The sequence below is a fragment of the Enhydra lutris genome, unplaced genomic scaffold (assembly GCF_002288905.1).
Source record: "Enhydra lutris kenyoni isolate GAN:26980312 unplaced genomic scaffold, ASM228890v2 scaffoldscaffold44, whole genome shotgun sequence".
Taxonomy (NCBI): domain Eukaryota; kingdom Metazoa; phylum Chordata; class Mammalia; order Carnivora; family Mustelidae; genus Enhydra; species Enhydra lutris.
This window is the reverse complement of record NW_019154128.1, coordinates 14,331,278-14,348,534: the sequence shown is the minus strand read 5'-3', so window position 1 is coordinate 14,348,534 and position 17,257 is coordinate 14,331,278. Positions and strand designations below refer to the sequence as shown.

The 17,257-nt window shown below is 50.1% G+C and overlaps 1 protein-coding gene across 1 annotated transcript in view; it reads left to right on the top strand.

Annotated features, from left to right (window-relative positions):
• Window positions 1-3,239: 3,239 nt before the first annotated feature.
• LOC111155857 (family with sequence similarity 178 member B) overlaps window positions 3,240-17,257 on the top strand; it is an 86,787-nt gene continuing 72,769 nt past the window's right edge. Inside the window, exons 1-5 of the mRNA XM_022516275.1 lie at window positions 3,240-3,285; window positions 3,486-3,637; window positions 5,200-5,261; window positions 6,967-7,074; window positions 11,416-11,568. Of these exons, the coding sequence (XP_022371983.1) occupies window positions 3,240-3,285; window positions 3,486-3,637; window positions 5,200-5,261; window positions 6,967-7,074; window positions 11,416-11,568 (521 nt within the window). The remainder of the gene's footprint in view (window positions 3,286-3,485; window positions 3,638-5,199; window positions 5,262-6,966; window positions 7,075-11,415; window positions 11,569-17,257) is intronic.

Here is a 17,257-nt window from a genome sequence, read left to right as displayed (position 1 = left end):
CTAATATCCTTTCACTTCAGCCTAAAGAATTTAGTTTAGTATTTCTGGCAGAACAGATTTGTTAGAAACAAATTTTCCCAGTCTTTGTTTATCTGGGAATACCTTATCTTCTCCTTTTTGGGAGGTTAGTTTTATTGGATACAGACTTCTTGGTCCATAGTCTTTGTGCATTTTCAATATTTCACCTCCCTGCCTGCTGATCTCCATGGTTGGTGAGAAATCACCTGTTGATCTTACTGAGAACTCCCTTGTAGGTGATGAATCACTTCCCTCTCCCTACTTTTAAGATTCTCTCATTGGTTTTTAACAGTTGGATTGTGATGTATTTAGGTGTGGATCCCTTTCAGTTTAACCTACTTGGAGTTTTCTGAGCTTCTTGGAAGTGCAGTGTTCCTTCTGTCCCCCTCCACCCCACCATCTCTATCTCCATCTCTCAACTCCTGGAACTCCTACTCTGCATATGTTGATGTGCTTAATGGTGTCCCACTGGTTTCTGAGGCTCTGTTCATCTTATTCTTTTTTCATTCTGTGCCTCAGAATTGACCTCTCAGTTAACCTCTGTAAAAGTTCACTGATTCTTCTGCTAACCTGCATCTCGTGTTGAAGACTTCTACTTAGCTTTTCATTTCAGTTTTTGTACTTTTCAAGTCCAGAAGTTCTGTCTGGCTCCTTTTTATAACTTTTTAAATCTTCATTGATAGTCTCTGTTTGGTGAGACTTCATTCTCTTCTGGTTTTTTTCAGTTCTTTGTTCACCATTTGCTTTGGTTCTTAGGCATATCTGAGACAGTTGATTTAAAGTTTTTGTCTAGTATAATAAGTCCAATGCCTGGGCTTCCTCAGGAACAGTTTCTTTCATTCTTTTTTTGTCTATGAATGGACTTTGTTGTTTCTTTGCATGCCTTGTAATTTTTGTTGAAAATTGTTCATTTTGGATATTATAATGCAGTAGCTCTGGAAATAGGATTACCCGCCCCCCCATCTGACTTTGCTGTTGCTGGTTGTTGTGAGTTGTAGTTGATTGTTTAATGACATTTCTAAACTATTTTTATGAAGACATTATCATTTTGTTGTATGACATCACTGAAATCACTGTTCCTTTAGCTTAGTGGTTAACTGGTAAGTTGTTAGAAAATTCCTTAAATGTCACCACCATCAGCACAATAAAACTCTTCTGATCTTTGCAGATTGGTTCTGTGGTGTACTCTATCAAAGCTTAGACAGACCTTAATGCAACTCAGCCTTGGCCATCCTTCACTTCTGGTTTATGTGGAGTCTAATGATCAGCCAGAGCTTAAAACTTACTGTCTTCTCAGGTCTTTTCCTAAGCATGCCTTAGCCCTGGGTGTACATGGGGACCTTCTGGACTCTAGTTTATGTGGGAGCTTTTTAAAATCTTTTTTCCTCTGTGTATCTCCTTCCTCAGCCTCTTCCTTTACAGGCCCTCAGACTCCCTGCTGCTTGCCTCACCCATTATCCCTTGCCCCGGGTGGTTGTGGCTGGTAGACTTGCCTTTCAGTGCTTTCAACAAAGGCTGCCCAGGAGGCCACTTCAGCCCTGGGAAAGTTCCAAGTGAGAGAAAACAGAGGTAAGATCCTGAGTTGACCCCTCAGGGAGCCAGGATACAGGTCAAAACATACAACCACAGTTCTCTGAGAACAAAGTTTGTGTTGCCCCCTCTGGCCCCAGGAAGCCAAACCAGGAACACAGCCTCCACAGCTGCCTCTTAACTGGTGGGGTGGGGGACGTACACCATCTAAATTCAAAATCCAGAATACCGTTTTCCTGAAATTTAGTAACTTCTTTCTTCATTAAGCCTTTCCCTGCTTGTTGTTACTTTCTTGCTAAATTCCAGAATTCTCGAAGTGTTAGTTCTGACAGGTTTTGTCAGCTTAATTACTGCTTTTGTGGAGGGACAGGTTTCTGGGATTCCCTACGCCCAGGTATGAACATTTTTGCAGTTATTTTTATACTGATAGAGTGCTCTCTAAAAAGAATAAGACCATTTTAGAGTACCAGCAGCAATGTATTTCCTCACAGCCTTGTCAGCATTTATTATAAATTTTTAAATTTTGAATGATTTCATTGTGATCAAAGAACATTTCATAGGCATATTGATTTGAATGTCTTCCACTTTTGTTGGGTCCAAACCCTTGTTGGGTTAGTGTTTGTTTTTTGGTAATTGGTTGTTTGCTAATATCATTCAGATATTAGCCTTTCGTGTACATTTCAGCTCATCTAATCCTGAGCCTGAAATGATGAGCGATGTCTGTGTATGTCTGTGTTCCTTAGCTGTAGATGGACAGTTCCTAAGGAGAAAGCTTGTTGGGCCAGCCCTGGGTATCTTTAAATCATTCACTCATTCAACAGAAATGCACCAAGTCCTACTGTGTGCCGTGTCTGTGCTGATTCTGGGAAAATGACAAGGACTAGAGAGCCTTGTCCTACCCCTCGTGAGCAAACATTCTTTCTTGGGGTGACACTGAGTAAGCAAGACATGCAGAATGTCATCTCAACACAACTTTTCTGTTGAGCTGTGCTAGTTTGCTTTTCTAAAAGTTTTTTTTTTTTTATTTTTTTTTTCCCGAAGATTTTATTTATTTATTTGACAGAGAGAGATCACAAGTAGGCAGAGAGAGGAGGGAAGCAGGCTCCCCGCTGAGCAGAGAGCCCGACGCAGGGCTCAATCCCAGGACCCTGAGATCATGACCTGAGCCGAAGGCAGAGGCTTAACCCACTGAGCCACCCAGGCACCCCTCTAAAAGTTTTTTTTTTTAAGTTGATGTCCAGGGCGCCTGGGTGGCTCAGTGGGTTAGGCCACTGCCTTCAGCTCAGGTCATGATCTCAGGGTCCTGGGATCGAGTTCCGCATCGAGCTCTCTGCTTGGCAGGGAGCCTGCTTCCCCTTCTCTCTCTCTCTGCCTGCTTGTGATCTCTCTCTCTGTCAAATAAATAAATAAAATCTTTAAAAAAAAAAAAAGTTGATGTCCATACACTTGCCTATCACATCCTTGAAATGAAAGGTCACTTGGAGCCCCTTTCACCCCAGCAACTTGATCTTCATGATGCATGCGCTTGGTCCTTAGGGTAGAATTGGAGGGGGATTTCCATCCTGGGCACCAGTGGGCACAGGCCCTCTTCTGTAGCGAACCTAGAGCTTCCGAGCCTTTAGCTTCCTTCTGGAAGCTCACCTCATCTGACAGACAGTTCCTTCTAGGACAGGAAGTCCAGTGGTTTGCAGATGGCCGGGCCTGAGGAGACTCCGCCAGCCCTTCCTCAGGACGAAGGTAGGTGTCTCTCACATGTACAGGTAGAGCCGTTCTGAAGCTTGTGGCCATGAGGGAGTGGACAACTCATGGTTGAGGGATTCTGCTCACATTCTGCCCACATCAATCCTGAGTTGCCTCCTCTCCTCACCCAGCATGGCACAGTGGCCAGGATGGTGGTGGGTAAGTGGGGATACCACAGTACTCCATCTTATTCATAGGGGGCCAGGAAGCTGAAGGGACGTCCATCCTGTTGCCCAGCCTGACGGGCAGCTGCTTCGACCATCCCCTGCACCAGAGGCTCCTCCATGCCACCCGGCGCTGCAGCAGTCCTACCTCAGCTCTAACGCCTAAGGTGTCAAAGAAGCCCAAGGTGCATGCGGCCAGGGACATGTTCCCCATTGACTGGAGCCCGCCACCTGTAGAGTTCCTGAACCTGAGGGTACCGCCAGCAGGCAGGGGAACCCCAGGCCCGAGGTGGGTTGATGCAGTGGGGCCTAACGGCCTGAGGACATGGGCCCACCAGCTACCTGACAAGTTAGAGCAGGAGCCCCAGGACTCGGACCCTCAGGGGAATCTGGCCTCACTGGAGGAGCCGTTCTGGAACATGGCAGGCCCGAGCCAAAAGGCTGAAGTGATGGACATCCACACCTTGGTAAGCTGGTGGACTCCCCTTGGTCTCCTCTCCTTGCCACTCCTCCTCAGTCACCCCCGCCACTCCCTTTTTGGTCATTCTTCCTTGGCCATACCCCAGCTGCCTTTCATTGGCCAGCTCCCTCTAACTATCCCTCATCAACTGCATACCCTCTCGACCTCTCCCCAGCCCTTGGACCCTTGTGGCTGGGGTGCATCTCTCCCCATATTTCTGCTGCTAACCTCTGCTAATAGTTGGCTTGGGGTGGTGCCAAATTTGATGCCACTTTTGTATGGCATCAAGGCTTTTGTGTCTAAGGTTGAGGATATCCCCCTGGGGAAAGGGGGACCTTGGTGCCCCGGTCTAAGCTAGACCAGGCACAAAGACTCAGGCTGACTCGGGTACAGTGGATTGGAATGTCTAAATGGAAACTTTAATGAGGAACTTTAACTTGGGTGGGAATAAACAGCTCTTGCTAGGTAGACTGGGAACAATTAGGGGCCCACGGATCCAGGAAATTTATTTTAAGAATAGGACTTAATTATTTGTTTTGCTTATTTTTTTTCTTTTTAAATAGAGGTTATTCCTTCTTGTGGGAAGCCTTTTTTTTAAAGACCTTATTTATTTGTCAGAGAGAGAGAGAGCACAAGCAGGGGGTGCAGCAGGTGGAGGGAGAAGCCAGCTCCCCACTGAGCAAGGAGCTCAACTGAATCCTAGGACCCTGGGATCATGACCTGAGCCAAAGGCAGACATTTAACCGACTGAGCCACCCAGGTGTCCCTGGTCTTAAATATTTCAAATAGCTCAAGATTGGCAATAATCCAAATGCCCACCACTAGGGAATTAATACATTATGTCCTAGTCCTACATTAGAGTACCCCGAAAGTTTTTTTTTTTTAACTTACTTCTTTAGTATTGATATGGAATGACCCTGAAGACATTCTATTAATTGAGCAGAGCAAAGGGTAGAATAGGGTTCATAGTTTGCTACCATATGCTTTATGGGTAAGGGGAAATCTGTGTTGTATTACTGTTTGTTTGTCTGTGGATAAAATGTCTCCAAAAGCACAAAGAGAAGTGAACACCTGTGGTCACCTGTGAGAAGGGACCTGGGTAGCTGGGGATGCTGGTGACGGGAGACATCTTACTGCATGCCTTTATGCTTCTTGAATTTTTAATCATGTAAAGGTATTGCTTATTCAGACACATAAACAAGATAAAGGGCTTAATTGAGATTAATTTTATTCTTCTCCCCCTTTGTCTGTCTTTCTGTCCACTATTCTCATGTTCCACTGCTCCAGTTCACCTCTGGGGCCTCAGAGAGCTACGTCAATAGCTTAGACTACTTACTGCAGGAGAAGCGGTAAGTGTGGGAGGAGGTCCTTCGTGGGGTCTGCATTCTGTGGGGTGGGCATTGATTTCGGGGGATTGTCCTCTAAGACTCCTAGCACCTTCCCCTCAGGATCGAGCATCCTACCACCCTCCTGCACAGCGTGTCTCCGGGAGTGCAGAGCGCCCTGTGTTCTCTGATCAATAGTAAGCACATGGAATGGTAGTCAGGTTGAAGGGGGCAGAGAACCCCAGACGAGGGGGTCGTGAACCTTGGGTTGGTGTGGAGGGGAGACGGGGAGTCCCTTCCTCTCTTCTGCCCAATTCATGCCCATGTGGGGCCTCTTGGCTCCTGTTCAAGTGTTCCATGAGAGAGAAGGGGAAAAGGCATGTGCCTTTGACCAAGTAGTACAGCCTGAGTATCACCATGCCGGTGATGCGGGCAGGTAAACTCATCAGGGCACCCGGCACTGGGAGATTCTTATTCTGCTGGGTCCCACACCAGGCACTGGGTATTTGGAGGAGACGGTGCGACCCCACCCACCTGGACATTTATCCTAACGTTTCTAGTATTTCCCGTGCTGTGAGGTTGCTGTGGAGGGGCCTGGAATACTGGCACCTAGTTTAACCTGGGGGTCAGAAAGGGCTCCCCACAGGTATCCTTATCTTTGAAACTGGGAGAATTAGAAGATTTGCGGTGTGGGGGGACAGCATGGGTGACAACACGTGTGAAGGTGGGTAGGACGGGTGTTCTGGTGGCTGACTAGAGCTGGAATTCCCAGTGCTGGGGCCTGGGGGCCGGGGGCCGGCAGAGCAGCCAGTGCAGCCAAGCTGCGAACGGGGGCTGGGTCACGAGAGGCCTCGTGAACACAGGGTCAAGTTGGGAGAATTTTAAGTGGGTAGTGTTGTGTTTCCCGCTGTGTTGCAGAGATCGCTTAGGCCACATTATGGAGAATGGATGGGAGGGAGGAGAGAAGAAGTATGGTGAACGGTGATGGGGTGGGGCCCTGGGACGAGGGCAGTGGGGCTATGATGAGTCTGCTGACCTGGGTGGCTGGGACTCTGGAGCCTGTGTGGAAGAGAATTCAGACCTATACGTGTGGCTTCGGAGATGCCCAGGCACATTCAGGTAAACTCATTCAGTTGTCACTGGCGAGGGAGATTCCAACTGTAGACAGTGACCTGGGCTGGAGGTGAAGTCTTTAGGAACTGAGGACTTTTTGGGCAACGCCAAGGCAGGCCCTTGGAGGGGCAGGGCAAGGGCTGGGGAGGCTCTCAGGCTGTTGAAGGGCCAAGGATCCAGAAGGCAGAAGGTTGGACTCTGCCTGCTCAGGGGTTTGATGTGGTTAGGGCAAGAGGGAGGTGAGGGAGTCAGGATTCCAGCAAGATGATGGTTGGCATGCAGGGCTGTGGTGGGGACTGGCCTCAGGGGCTGGAGACCAAAGGGTACGGCTGGAAAGGCAGGCCATGTGTGAGGGACTCTAGGAGCCATGAGCCTGGGGGCCTCCCCAGGTCTGTGTGGCCAGACCCTGGGAGGAGGAGAAGGGGCTAGGCACAGGCCTTGATGTGTTAAAAAGTGGGCAAATACTAAACAAGGTACACAAAGGGAGATTTGAAGTTGTGTAGTGAAAATCCCGATTCCTAGGCCTTGCCATGTTCATGGGGCCTGCAGCTCAGTGTCCAGGTCACTTGACTGGGGACAGCACTGACCTCGGTTGTTGGCTCTCCGCTCCCTGCAGGGACCAGGCCCTGGAGCAGGAACGAGAGCAGCTGCTTCTGCATGACCGTCCCCAACTCAGCTTCCTGGATCTGGATGAAGATGAAGTGCCTCTCACACCTGAGCACAGGTGGGGTATGGGCACGGGAGGGGCTAGGGCCTGGCCACTTTTGGGGGCGGAGGGGAGTCCCTGCACCTGCCTCTCAAGGCAAAGGATTGAAGTGTTGACAGGCTCTGGTTTTCAGAGTTTCAGCCAGCAATTTGTATGTCTTTGTAAGTTCTCACACTGTCTCCTTTTCTTAAACTGACACTCAAGAAAAGCCCTACATGTATTCTTCGGTTACAGAAATATTGGATCACCTACTGTGTATCAGGGTCCAGTGTGGGCCTTTGAGGGCGCAGAGATAGGAAAACACAGCCTACTTGGCCCCAATTTTCCACCCAAATTTATAGAACCGGGTCTCTTGGGGGAATAAATCTACAAAACCACAGTCTAAGATGAATCTGCCCTTAAAGGGGAGAATATGACTGTGTGACATTTTTCATTTTCCCCCATCTGGGGAAAAGAAGATGATGGCTTTTATCAGTGCTGTCATTGGGTGGGTGGGGAGGTATATGCCAGCCATGATCTAACTGGGCCACTGGCTGGAGGCAGGCGGTCTCATCTGCCCTGTAGTGTCTCAGAGATGCTGAGGAGCCACAGCTGAATCCATCATCAGGTTACCCTGTTAGCCATCCGTCTATTCAGCTGGCCAGCCAGCAGACATCTACTGAGTCCAACTTTGTACCAGGCTCTGTTACAGACTCTGGGGATACGGCAAAAACAAAACCAGACAGAAAGCTCTATCCTCCTGCATGAAGAGAGGTGATGAGTGTTCAGGAGAAAGGATAAAGTGGAGGGGGGACAGGAGGAGTACGGAAGGCCTATGAGACTATGCATGAGGGTCAGGGAAGACCTTGATGAGCAGGTAGCTGGCTTCTAGCAGGACACTGTAAAGGAGGTGAGAGGCAGCTCTGGGACCCCGTGGGGGAGCATAGCGGCAGCTGTGGAAGGGAGAGCTGGGGAGAGAAGGTCAGGGAAGCCAAGAGTGGGCTCGATGCAGGAGCTCTTCCTCCATGTGAGCTGACCGCCACTGCTCCACAGGATCCTTTGCTGCCATGTTGAGGATAAACTGGGGAGCCTGGGGCAGAGCAGAAGAAAGGAGACAGGGGCAAATGAGCCATGGTAGTCATCCTGAGAAGTAAGAGGCTGGGAGTGAGGGTGGGTGGTGAGGAGTAGGCACAGTCTGGATATAATTTTAGGGTAGAACTGACAGGATTTGTTGATGAACTGGATGGAAGGTATGGGAGAAAGGGGAATCAAAGAGACCCCCCAGGATTTGGGCCTGAGCAACTGGAAGGTTGGAGTTGTCTAATTAAACTAGAGAAGACTAAGGGACAAAGGCTGCACTGGGGGCACTTGTGAGGTCAAGAGTTCATTTGGGGGATCCCAGGGGCAAGACCAAATAGACAGTCTGGATCACCTCTTCCGGAGAGAGAGGCTCAGGAGTCACCACATATAGGTGACGTTTGAAGCCATGAACTGGATTAGATCACCTGGGAAGCAAGTATATAGAGAGAACAGGGGCCCAAGGAGGCAAAGTAGACGTCATGGTGACCTTGACAAGAGCAGCTCTGGTGGATCACTGAGGGTGGTCCTGACTGGAACAGGCCCATAGGAGAACAGGAGGAGAGGTCGAAAGAGAAAAACGTGCATAGCTGAAGGGGGAATTGGAGTCAGGTTAGATCTTTCTGTATATCTTCCTTTTCTCTCTTTTAATTGGGTCCTCCCTTGCTTCCCTCCCTCCCTCCCTCAGGAACCAAGTGCGCTGGTTGGGGGGTCTTGCGGGGGATGAGGTCACCTCAGCCATGCGGCTTAGGGGAGGTTGGTCAGCTTGCCTTGAATCGTCGGCCTGTCCAAGCTTCGATTTTTTTTCCTGTCAGTTTGAGTTAGGTTATTAAACATTGGTCTAAGTAGTGACAGGTCATGTTTTCGTGCACACTCTTAAGTTAGCATTCTTCTAATGAAGGAAATGTAGAGTCACGACCTACAGACTTCTTTGGAGCCTCCATCTTAGGACCCTCAGAGGGTTTACGTTGTTTTTGTTGCACAGAGATGGTTGTGAACATCACCGTGGCTGGCCATTTGCTTTTTTCCCCCAAGTTTTTCTGATAATCATCTCTGGACTCAATCAGGGATCAGCAAACTCTCTGTATTTGTAAACAGTAAATATTTTAGGCTTTGAGGGCCGTCCAATCTCTGTGGCAACAACCTCTCAGCTCTGCTGTTGTGACAGGGAAGCTCCCGTAGACAATATACAAGTGAATAAATATGCTTATGTTGCAATAAAACCTTGTTCACAGTAATGGGCAGGACTTGGGCACAGACTGTAGTTTGATGACCCCCGGCCTTGGTTAGGAGGACCCCGGCCTCCTCACTGATACTTTCCACTGTGAACCTCTGTGGGTGTTCAGATTGGAACAGCCATCCCACAGAGGATGTGGGTCTGGAAAGGGTGAGGCTGCGGCTGGGGGCCAGCTACCATCTGCCAGAGCAGTTGTTCGTGACCAGGAGTCACATGCCCGCTGTGGATGCCCACCGTAGAAGAGACCCCCAAGCACCCAGAGCCCAGCGTCCCCTCACACTCTAAAGATTGGCTTGCATCTTGAGTGGATGCCATCCTACATTCTCTATTTCTTAAAGTTAAAAGACCTTATGTGTGCACTAGGGCAGGGGAGGGGGGAACATTTCAGCCCTCACATCATCCTTTATCCTCACTTCAGGGCTGCACAGGAAATCCCCAATTAGACATGGAAGAGTCATCTCAGAACTCTTAATAATGCATATACATTACATTTAGTGTCACAAAAGTCCCTTTGTATGATGGTTTAGGGGACCAGACTAAGACCCTCTTATAGATGAGCCCAATTCCTGTAGACTTTTAATAATTTGCAATTCTTCCTTACTATAAGAGCAACAGAAGCCATAGAGCCCCAAAAGCTGAAATGGCAAAGAGAGGAACGAAACAGAAAACTGTTCTCCTGTTTGTGTGGTGGTTCACACAAGTTGCTTGCTAAAGCCTACAGGAGCAGAAGTCCCCTGTGTTTTCATGGTGTTTCCACACCCTGCGCCATTTCACCCTCCAAATAAGCTGGTGATGTGAGCCAGTGATGAACATCGGCCTCTTTCCTCAGGTCGGGGGCCAGAGGGAGGCAGATTTCATCCAGCCAGTGGTAGGCTGCCAGCTACACAGCTCAGCCTGCAGAGGTCTTGTGTCCCAGACCCCAACAGAAGCCCTGAGCATGGTTCCCCATCCGAGTCCACCATCCCAGGGCCCAGGCAGGGGACAGGAGGGGATGCCACACTTGTGGCTTGTTTCATTTGGCTATTTTTCTTGTTGTCGAAGGTGTGTTCTGTTTCTATTGAATCAAGCAGAACACAGTTGTGTGAAATAAGCAGGAAAAGTCTCCTCCCTGCTCCCCCCAAATCCTATTCCCTAGGGATAGCTCAAGCTCATAGCTGGCCATGTCAGTTATGTGGGGGGTGTTGCCCCTGTCTAAGAATGTGTATGTGCCTATGTCTGTGTGTATACCTACACCACACACACGCAAACACACGTACACACTTCCTATTCTGAAACTTGCTGTTTTCACCCACCAGGGCACTGTGGCCAGTCCTTCATGAAGCAGAGATTTGCTGTGTTCGTAGGAACTGTCTTAAATGCCTCCCTTTTCCCTACTCCCTCCTGACAATTTTTACCCCTCCCAGTAGAGTTGGAATGTATCCCTTCTTCTCTCTGTTCCTTCCCTGTCCGTGGGACCCAGCTCTGATCTACTGATCAGATACACAAGGCAGGGCAAGGCCTGGGCATCCGGAATCCCTGGGGAGTCCTCGTGATCACAAGAGCTCACAGACTGGTGCCCCAGAAGAAGCATCCCGGCTCCTTCCTTGTGCTGATGCCCTCCCTGTCCCCGGCCACACCCGAAGCTTCTCTCCTCCGCCCCGGCCTCCACCCACTTGCTGAAGGCTATTGTGGTGATTTGTTTACCCTTCCCTTAGGCATGCGATGGCTGCCCACGCCTGACTCATCCTTCAGCACCTGGCACCCACGTATCGCGGGTGCCCAGTGAAAGTTTGAGCTGAACAAAGGGAATGGGCGGCACTGGGTCTGGGAGCAGGACTTCTGGCTCCTGGGCTAAAAAAGCCCAAAGGGGTGGGATCCAGGACTGAGAGTGGGATGGGGAAGAGCTTGAGTCAGCATCTTGCAAGCTCCTCCTTTACCAGCAGGTGGCGCTGTCCTCCCCAGTCTTCTCCCCACCAAGCTACGGTCACTAAGGCCCGGGGCACCATCTGGCTTTCCCTGGCTTCCTCCTGGGCTGCAGACCAGGTGCAGCTGCTGACTCTCGCCTCTCCGGCTCCTTGCTTTGCCAGGATGCTGGTGGAGAAGTTCTCCGTGTCACCTCAGGTCATCCCGCTGGTGCACCCGGGGGAGACGGTGTTTCTACCCAGGCATCAGCCCCTGCCCTGCATCCTGGACCGTTCACAGCTCAAGCCACGGAGCCACCTGGAAGAATGGTTCCTCAGGTAAATGTTGGCATGGGATGGCCAAGCCCTGTCCCTTCTGGAGCCCAAGAATAAGGGCTGGCCCCAGTGAGGAAACTCAAGGCTGTGCTTGAGTCAGGTGGGACATGTCAGTTTTCAGGATTATAGATGAAATAATCCCACATGTCGACTTACCATATTTAATTTACCGATTTAGATGCACGTACTTTAAAAAGCCCTACATAGCAGCAAATATTAGGTCGCTTGTGTATTTATGTATTCATAGCGCCTTTTCCACCCCCGCACCCTGGGAGCATAGAACTCTAGTCAGACTCACCATACATGCCTCTGGGGTGATGTCTCTGCCAACACTGGAGCCACTTTCTGGGCCATCCAGCAGTTTTCCAGCACACATCATCGTCATTTCCATCTGCTCATTGGAGACAACACCCTTCTTCTGTCCATGTGTGATGCTAGCAGTGAAAAGTTCGTCCCCAGCCCCAAGTGCACACTGTAACATTAGGACAGCTGCCCTGTCACACTCCTCCATGGAAGGAAATTTACGTTCGTTTTACGTAATTTACGCCATGGGTTCTGTTGCTTTTTAAGGGGATTTTAAAAGCTTGACCACAGCCACATCCAACACTTGCAGTTGGGAATTCATCTAAGAACAAGAGAGAAAGCCCGCAGGACTCAGGGCAGCTATCCATTCGTGCTCCTGAGGGCAAACCCTGCTGGGCCTTGGTGGCCAAAGGGGATGGGGAGGAGGCCGCTGGGCCCACACCAGACGGTAGGGAGCCCAGAGGCTGAGCTATCCGTGGTCTCTTGAAAGCAGGAGTCTTATCTTTTCCAGCTCTTCAGGGTTTCCTTATGTCTGTTTCACTAATTCTAAAGCCATCTGATTGTCATGGGAAGTTTCAAGTATACATAGAATAGTGTAATCATTCCCCATCAGTCATCACTCAGCTTCGGCAATCAACTCTAAGGCGATCCTGTTCCGTCTCTACCCCCGCCCACTAACATGATCCCCTCAGGATTATTTTTAAGCAAATCCCAGGCGCATATAATTGAATCTATAAGTACTTCACTGTGTGTCTCTAAAAGATAGGGCTCTATCTTTAGATAGAAGTTAAATGCCATTATTACACCTAAAAAAATCCAAATCCTTCAGACCACTGATATCAGTCGGTGTTCAGCTTTCCTCAGCCATCTTCTAAAGGTGTCTTATATGTTGTGCAATGAAGAGCTCAACAAGGCCCTAATGTCGCCATTGGTCATGATGTGAATGCTGAGAGAATATTGCCTAGCACGAGGCCTCAACACCTTTAGCCATTCTCCTCAGCATATATGTTACTTCTGACCTTCCTCCTTTATAAATGTTGTGGTAGAGAGCATCTTCATACCCAGAGCTTTGTCTGGAGCGTAGCCCCGGAAGCAACACCAGGTGACTGGACCTGAGCATCTGCATATTGGTAAAGGCCGACGTCACCACGCTGAGAAGGTGTCTCATAAAGGGACGATGAAAGGGGGGGAAGAAGCAAGAAGGGTTGAAGGGAAAAGAAGGATAGCAGCGCTGAAGAGAGAGGAGGGGCGGGGAAGGAACAGGAGAGAGGAGAGAGTGCTGCCTCGATGCCTCAGCCGGCCACGGTCTGTGTGACAGCAGGTTTCCTGTCCCAGACTGGACGGCCGGCAGGAAGTGTTTGACAGACAAGAGGGCCCGTGCGGCAGTGACCCGGGGACTGAGCAGCCCTGCCAAATGGGGCCAGGTGGCCGGCCAGCTTCCCCAGAGTGAGGAATTCAGACCCTCCTCCCTCAAGTATGCTAATGAGGCACTGGAGAGGCCGCCTGGCCAGCCCTGGGAGCCCAGGGCCTTTCTGGAGGAATGCCCACCGCCTTCCACATGGTCCGGTCAGAGGGCCCCTGCTACGCAGTGGGTAAGGGCCACTTCCTGAAGGTCACTCTTATTTCCCCTTAGCCTTGGGGTCACTCTTATTTCCTGTTTATGCCAAGGACCACAAACCCAGACACAAGAGAGGAAAATTGTGGTTCAATAATTACCCCGTTGTGTTCAGCCGGAAGCATGAAAATGAAGGGAAAATAAAAAGTTACTTGATCTCATGGGGCGCCTGGGTGGCTCAGTGGGTTGGGCCTCTGCCTTCGGCTCGGGTCGTGATCTCGGGGTCCTGGGATCGAGCCCCGCGTCGGGCTCTCTGCTCGGCGGGGAGCCTGCTTCCTCCCCTCTCTCTGCCTCCTTGTGATCTCCGTCTGTCAAATAAATAAACAAAATCTTTAAAAAAAAAAAAAAAGTTACTTGATCTCTCAAGAGGTAGTATGGTTCAGTGTTTTGCTGTGCAAAAAGTTAACACTTGGAGGTTACAGGTAACTTTTATTTTCCTTATTATACTCTGTATTTTATGAACACATAAACTCATTTTTACCATTAGAAGTTTTAGGGGGAGGGGCGCCTGGGTGGCTCAGTGGGTTAAAGCCTCTGCCTTCGGCTCAGGTCATGATCCCAGGGTCCTGGGATCGAGCCCCGCATCTGGCTCTCTGCTCAGCAGGGAGCCTGCTTCTCCCTTTCTCTCTGCCTGCCTCTCTGCCTACTTGTGATCTCTCTCTGTCTAATAAATAAATAAAATCTTTAAAAAAATAGAAGTTTTAGGGGGGAAAAGTGAATGCGAGTTTTAAAAACCACCTCTTGAAAGCGATCCATGCCTCCTTACCCATCTGTGAAGAGGGGTATCATCTTCCCAGTGTACGAAGTGGGCACTTTGGCACAGCAGGGCACAGGGCAGCTGCGGGAGGCCTCGTCCTCACCAGGCAGCACCTACATAGATTTCCATGCAAGAACACATCTCCTGGAGCCCGGAGCCCCAGCATCGGAGATGGCCTGGCCGGTCTGCTCACATTCATCACCCAGCTGGATGTGTGACCTCAGGTCAGATCCCTAGAACCAAAGTCACGTGCCTTTACGACAGAAGTTGGTATCAGGGGCTGAACTTTTTCCTCCCTTGACAGCCATTCAAAAGGAAATCCGATTCCCCTGAGTGGAGAAGTGTTGGGACCTATGCCCACATGCAGCTCTGAGGCCAGAGCCGTCTCCCCAGGAAGGGTGGACATTGACCGCTGAATGATTCATGGTCTTCCCTGGGCCCCCACAGAGCACGCTGGAGGGGGGTGGGGGGGTGTCCACCTCACTGTTCCAGTGAGGTGCTCCTTATGTATGCTCAGGGAGCCCTTCCTCCAGGAAACGTCTGGCAGGAGGAGGCGGGTGGCACTGAGCCGTGTGTGTGTCCGTGTGCTTGTACACTGGGTCTCCCTGAGGCCAGCTCCCAGCTTCTGTTTTGCCAGGACCTCTTCCTCTTCCTTGTGTTGCTGGCAGGCAGGTCTGAGGACTTGGGGGGTGGGGGGAGTGGGGGGTTCCCGTGGGGCCAATCAAACGGTCTCTGCCTTCATGCGGGAAGGAAATCAAACATGAGCTAGCAGAAGGCAAAAGCAGAATTTGGTGAAGATGTGTACAGAGAGACACAGACAGCGTCCGGACGAGTGGGAAAGGAAAAGATCAGGAGTCTCGTCTTTGGGGATCTGAGGTTTTTACTGAGCATGGTGGTCTGATGTGTATGTCCCCTCAGATATCCAAAGATGAGAGCCTGGGGGTTACTCCTTGGAATCAGGGGGTCTTGGCGTCCAGATGTCTCGTCAGTGGTCTGATATATGCATGTGATGGCTTCCTCTCATCCCTCTCACCTGGTCCTTCCTTAGGTGTTATTCTAGAGAATCATTGATTCCTTGTCCCTTACAAGGAAGACGTAGCCTATTGACATTACCAAGAATGTGTAAAGTGAGGTGAGGGGTGCAGGTTCTAGCAAGAACAGAAACAGGATAAGAAGCAAAAGAAAAAAACAGCTTTTTTTTTTTTTTTTTTTCCATGGGGTCCCTTCTGTTTCTTTGTCTCACTGGCACAAATCCATCAGTTACAGAGTGTGGATGGACCAGAGCGCCCAGCTGGTCCAACTGCCCCCCAAAAATAAAGAGCCAGCAGAAGCACCCTGCTGGGGCGTTGCTGGGATCCCTGGACTTCTGACCTGAAGGGTGCTCACTCATCTTTAAACAAAAGAAAGAGAGAAAAAGAGGAGGAATGGGGATGGAAACTCTGACCATTATTCCGTCCTGTTCTCCGTAGGCATTTTACTTAAACTTGCTCTTGAGGAACTTGGCAAAGACACAGAAACTGATACTGTATAAATAACTACACTTGGTGCTTATCCCTCTGCCATCGCTTGGGATTCCCAAGGCATTTGGATCCTTTGCCCTCCAGGACCGCTGCCCAGAAAATATATGAAGATAGAGAGCCTAGAGGAATATTGACTTGGGCATTATCAGGAACATACGGTCCAGGTAGAAGGTCCCAGCTCGGCCCAGGAGCCCATCCTGCTGACCCAAGCTGACCTGTGTTTTGTTCGATTCACCTTTGGGGCTAATCCCCCTCTCAATTTCCACCATCCCCCTCTTATTTCCTTCAGCTCCTGCAGACCTCTGTCTTTGCCACGGGGTCTGGGAGCTAGCAGTATTCTTGACTGTGGCTGTCTCTCATCCCAGATGGGAACCTCTCTTACTGGGATCCTCAGGGCTGACAGCTGGAACTTCTCATCCAGCCAGGCCTGCATGGCATCTGCTGCCCAGGAGGCCCCATCCCTCCCCTTCTCACTCCGGGGTCCTCTGACATTCTCAGGATGACTTCGGACTTAGCATTGGCTTTGCAAAAGGCAGAGTCACCATTCTTGGCTTGTGGACATGCCGTGGGTTTTTGCAAACTTAACAAGTGATTCTGTAACCCAAGGGTTTTGAGTTTTCAGTACACACTCCTACTTTGCCAACCCTTTTCCTCCAGGCTTCCCCTCCCGCCGCAGATCAGGACAGTGGCTGCAGTCAGCCTTGTCCCTTGCACCGAAGGGGAGAAGGCTTGTGGTTCCCCTGAGGCGAAGCAGCATTCCCCTCCTGGAGCGTGCACACTGGGCTTGGGGTCCAGCAGCCTGCAGAGATTCCTTGCATCTCATGGAGCTCTAGGCTCAGAATTCCTTGAAAGCCATTTGCTTCAAGGCACAGCTGGGCTGCCCTTCTGCCTATCTCTTGCTCCTTGCCTTACCGGCTAACCCTCACTGGGCAGCAGTGAACTTGAAGGCAGACTGATCTTTTCTCTGGCAGAAACTGTGCTGCGAGGCTGGCATAGCCCAAAGGAGACATTGCAAACCGAAGGGTATCTCTCCCTCGGAGCAGCAGTTGGAAATGTGTTGATCTGAGCCAATAGGGGCTTGTACAATCAGTTCTCCTACTGAGAAACTAGAGGGGTGCCCCCCTGAGCAGAATGCCAGAGCCAGAGTCTCCTTAGAGTCCCTGGGGCACCAGCCTCCTTGCCACGTGGCCTCCAGCCAAGACCTGCCAATCTGTGAGGTCTTCTAGGCATTGTCTGCTGGGGTATTGTCTGCACTCGGGGTGCAGGGCTTGAACCGTGCATGCATTGCAGGGTCGGCCCCTGAAAGTGTCTGTATGACAGAGCACGTGAATTAGAGCAGAGCATGCCAGCAGCCCTGGGGTGCACACGTGTTCGTATGTACAAATAAAGGTCTGTTTGAGAGTGGTCAGCTTCACAGACCTAGGAACAAAGCCGCTTTCTCCTCTGAACTTAAATAATTTGGAAAAAAAAATATACAATTTGTAAATTGCCTGGACA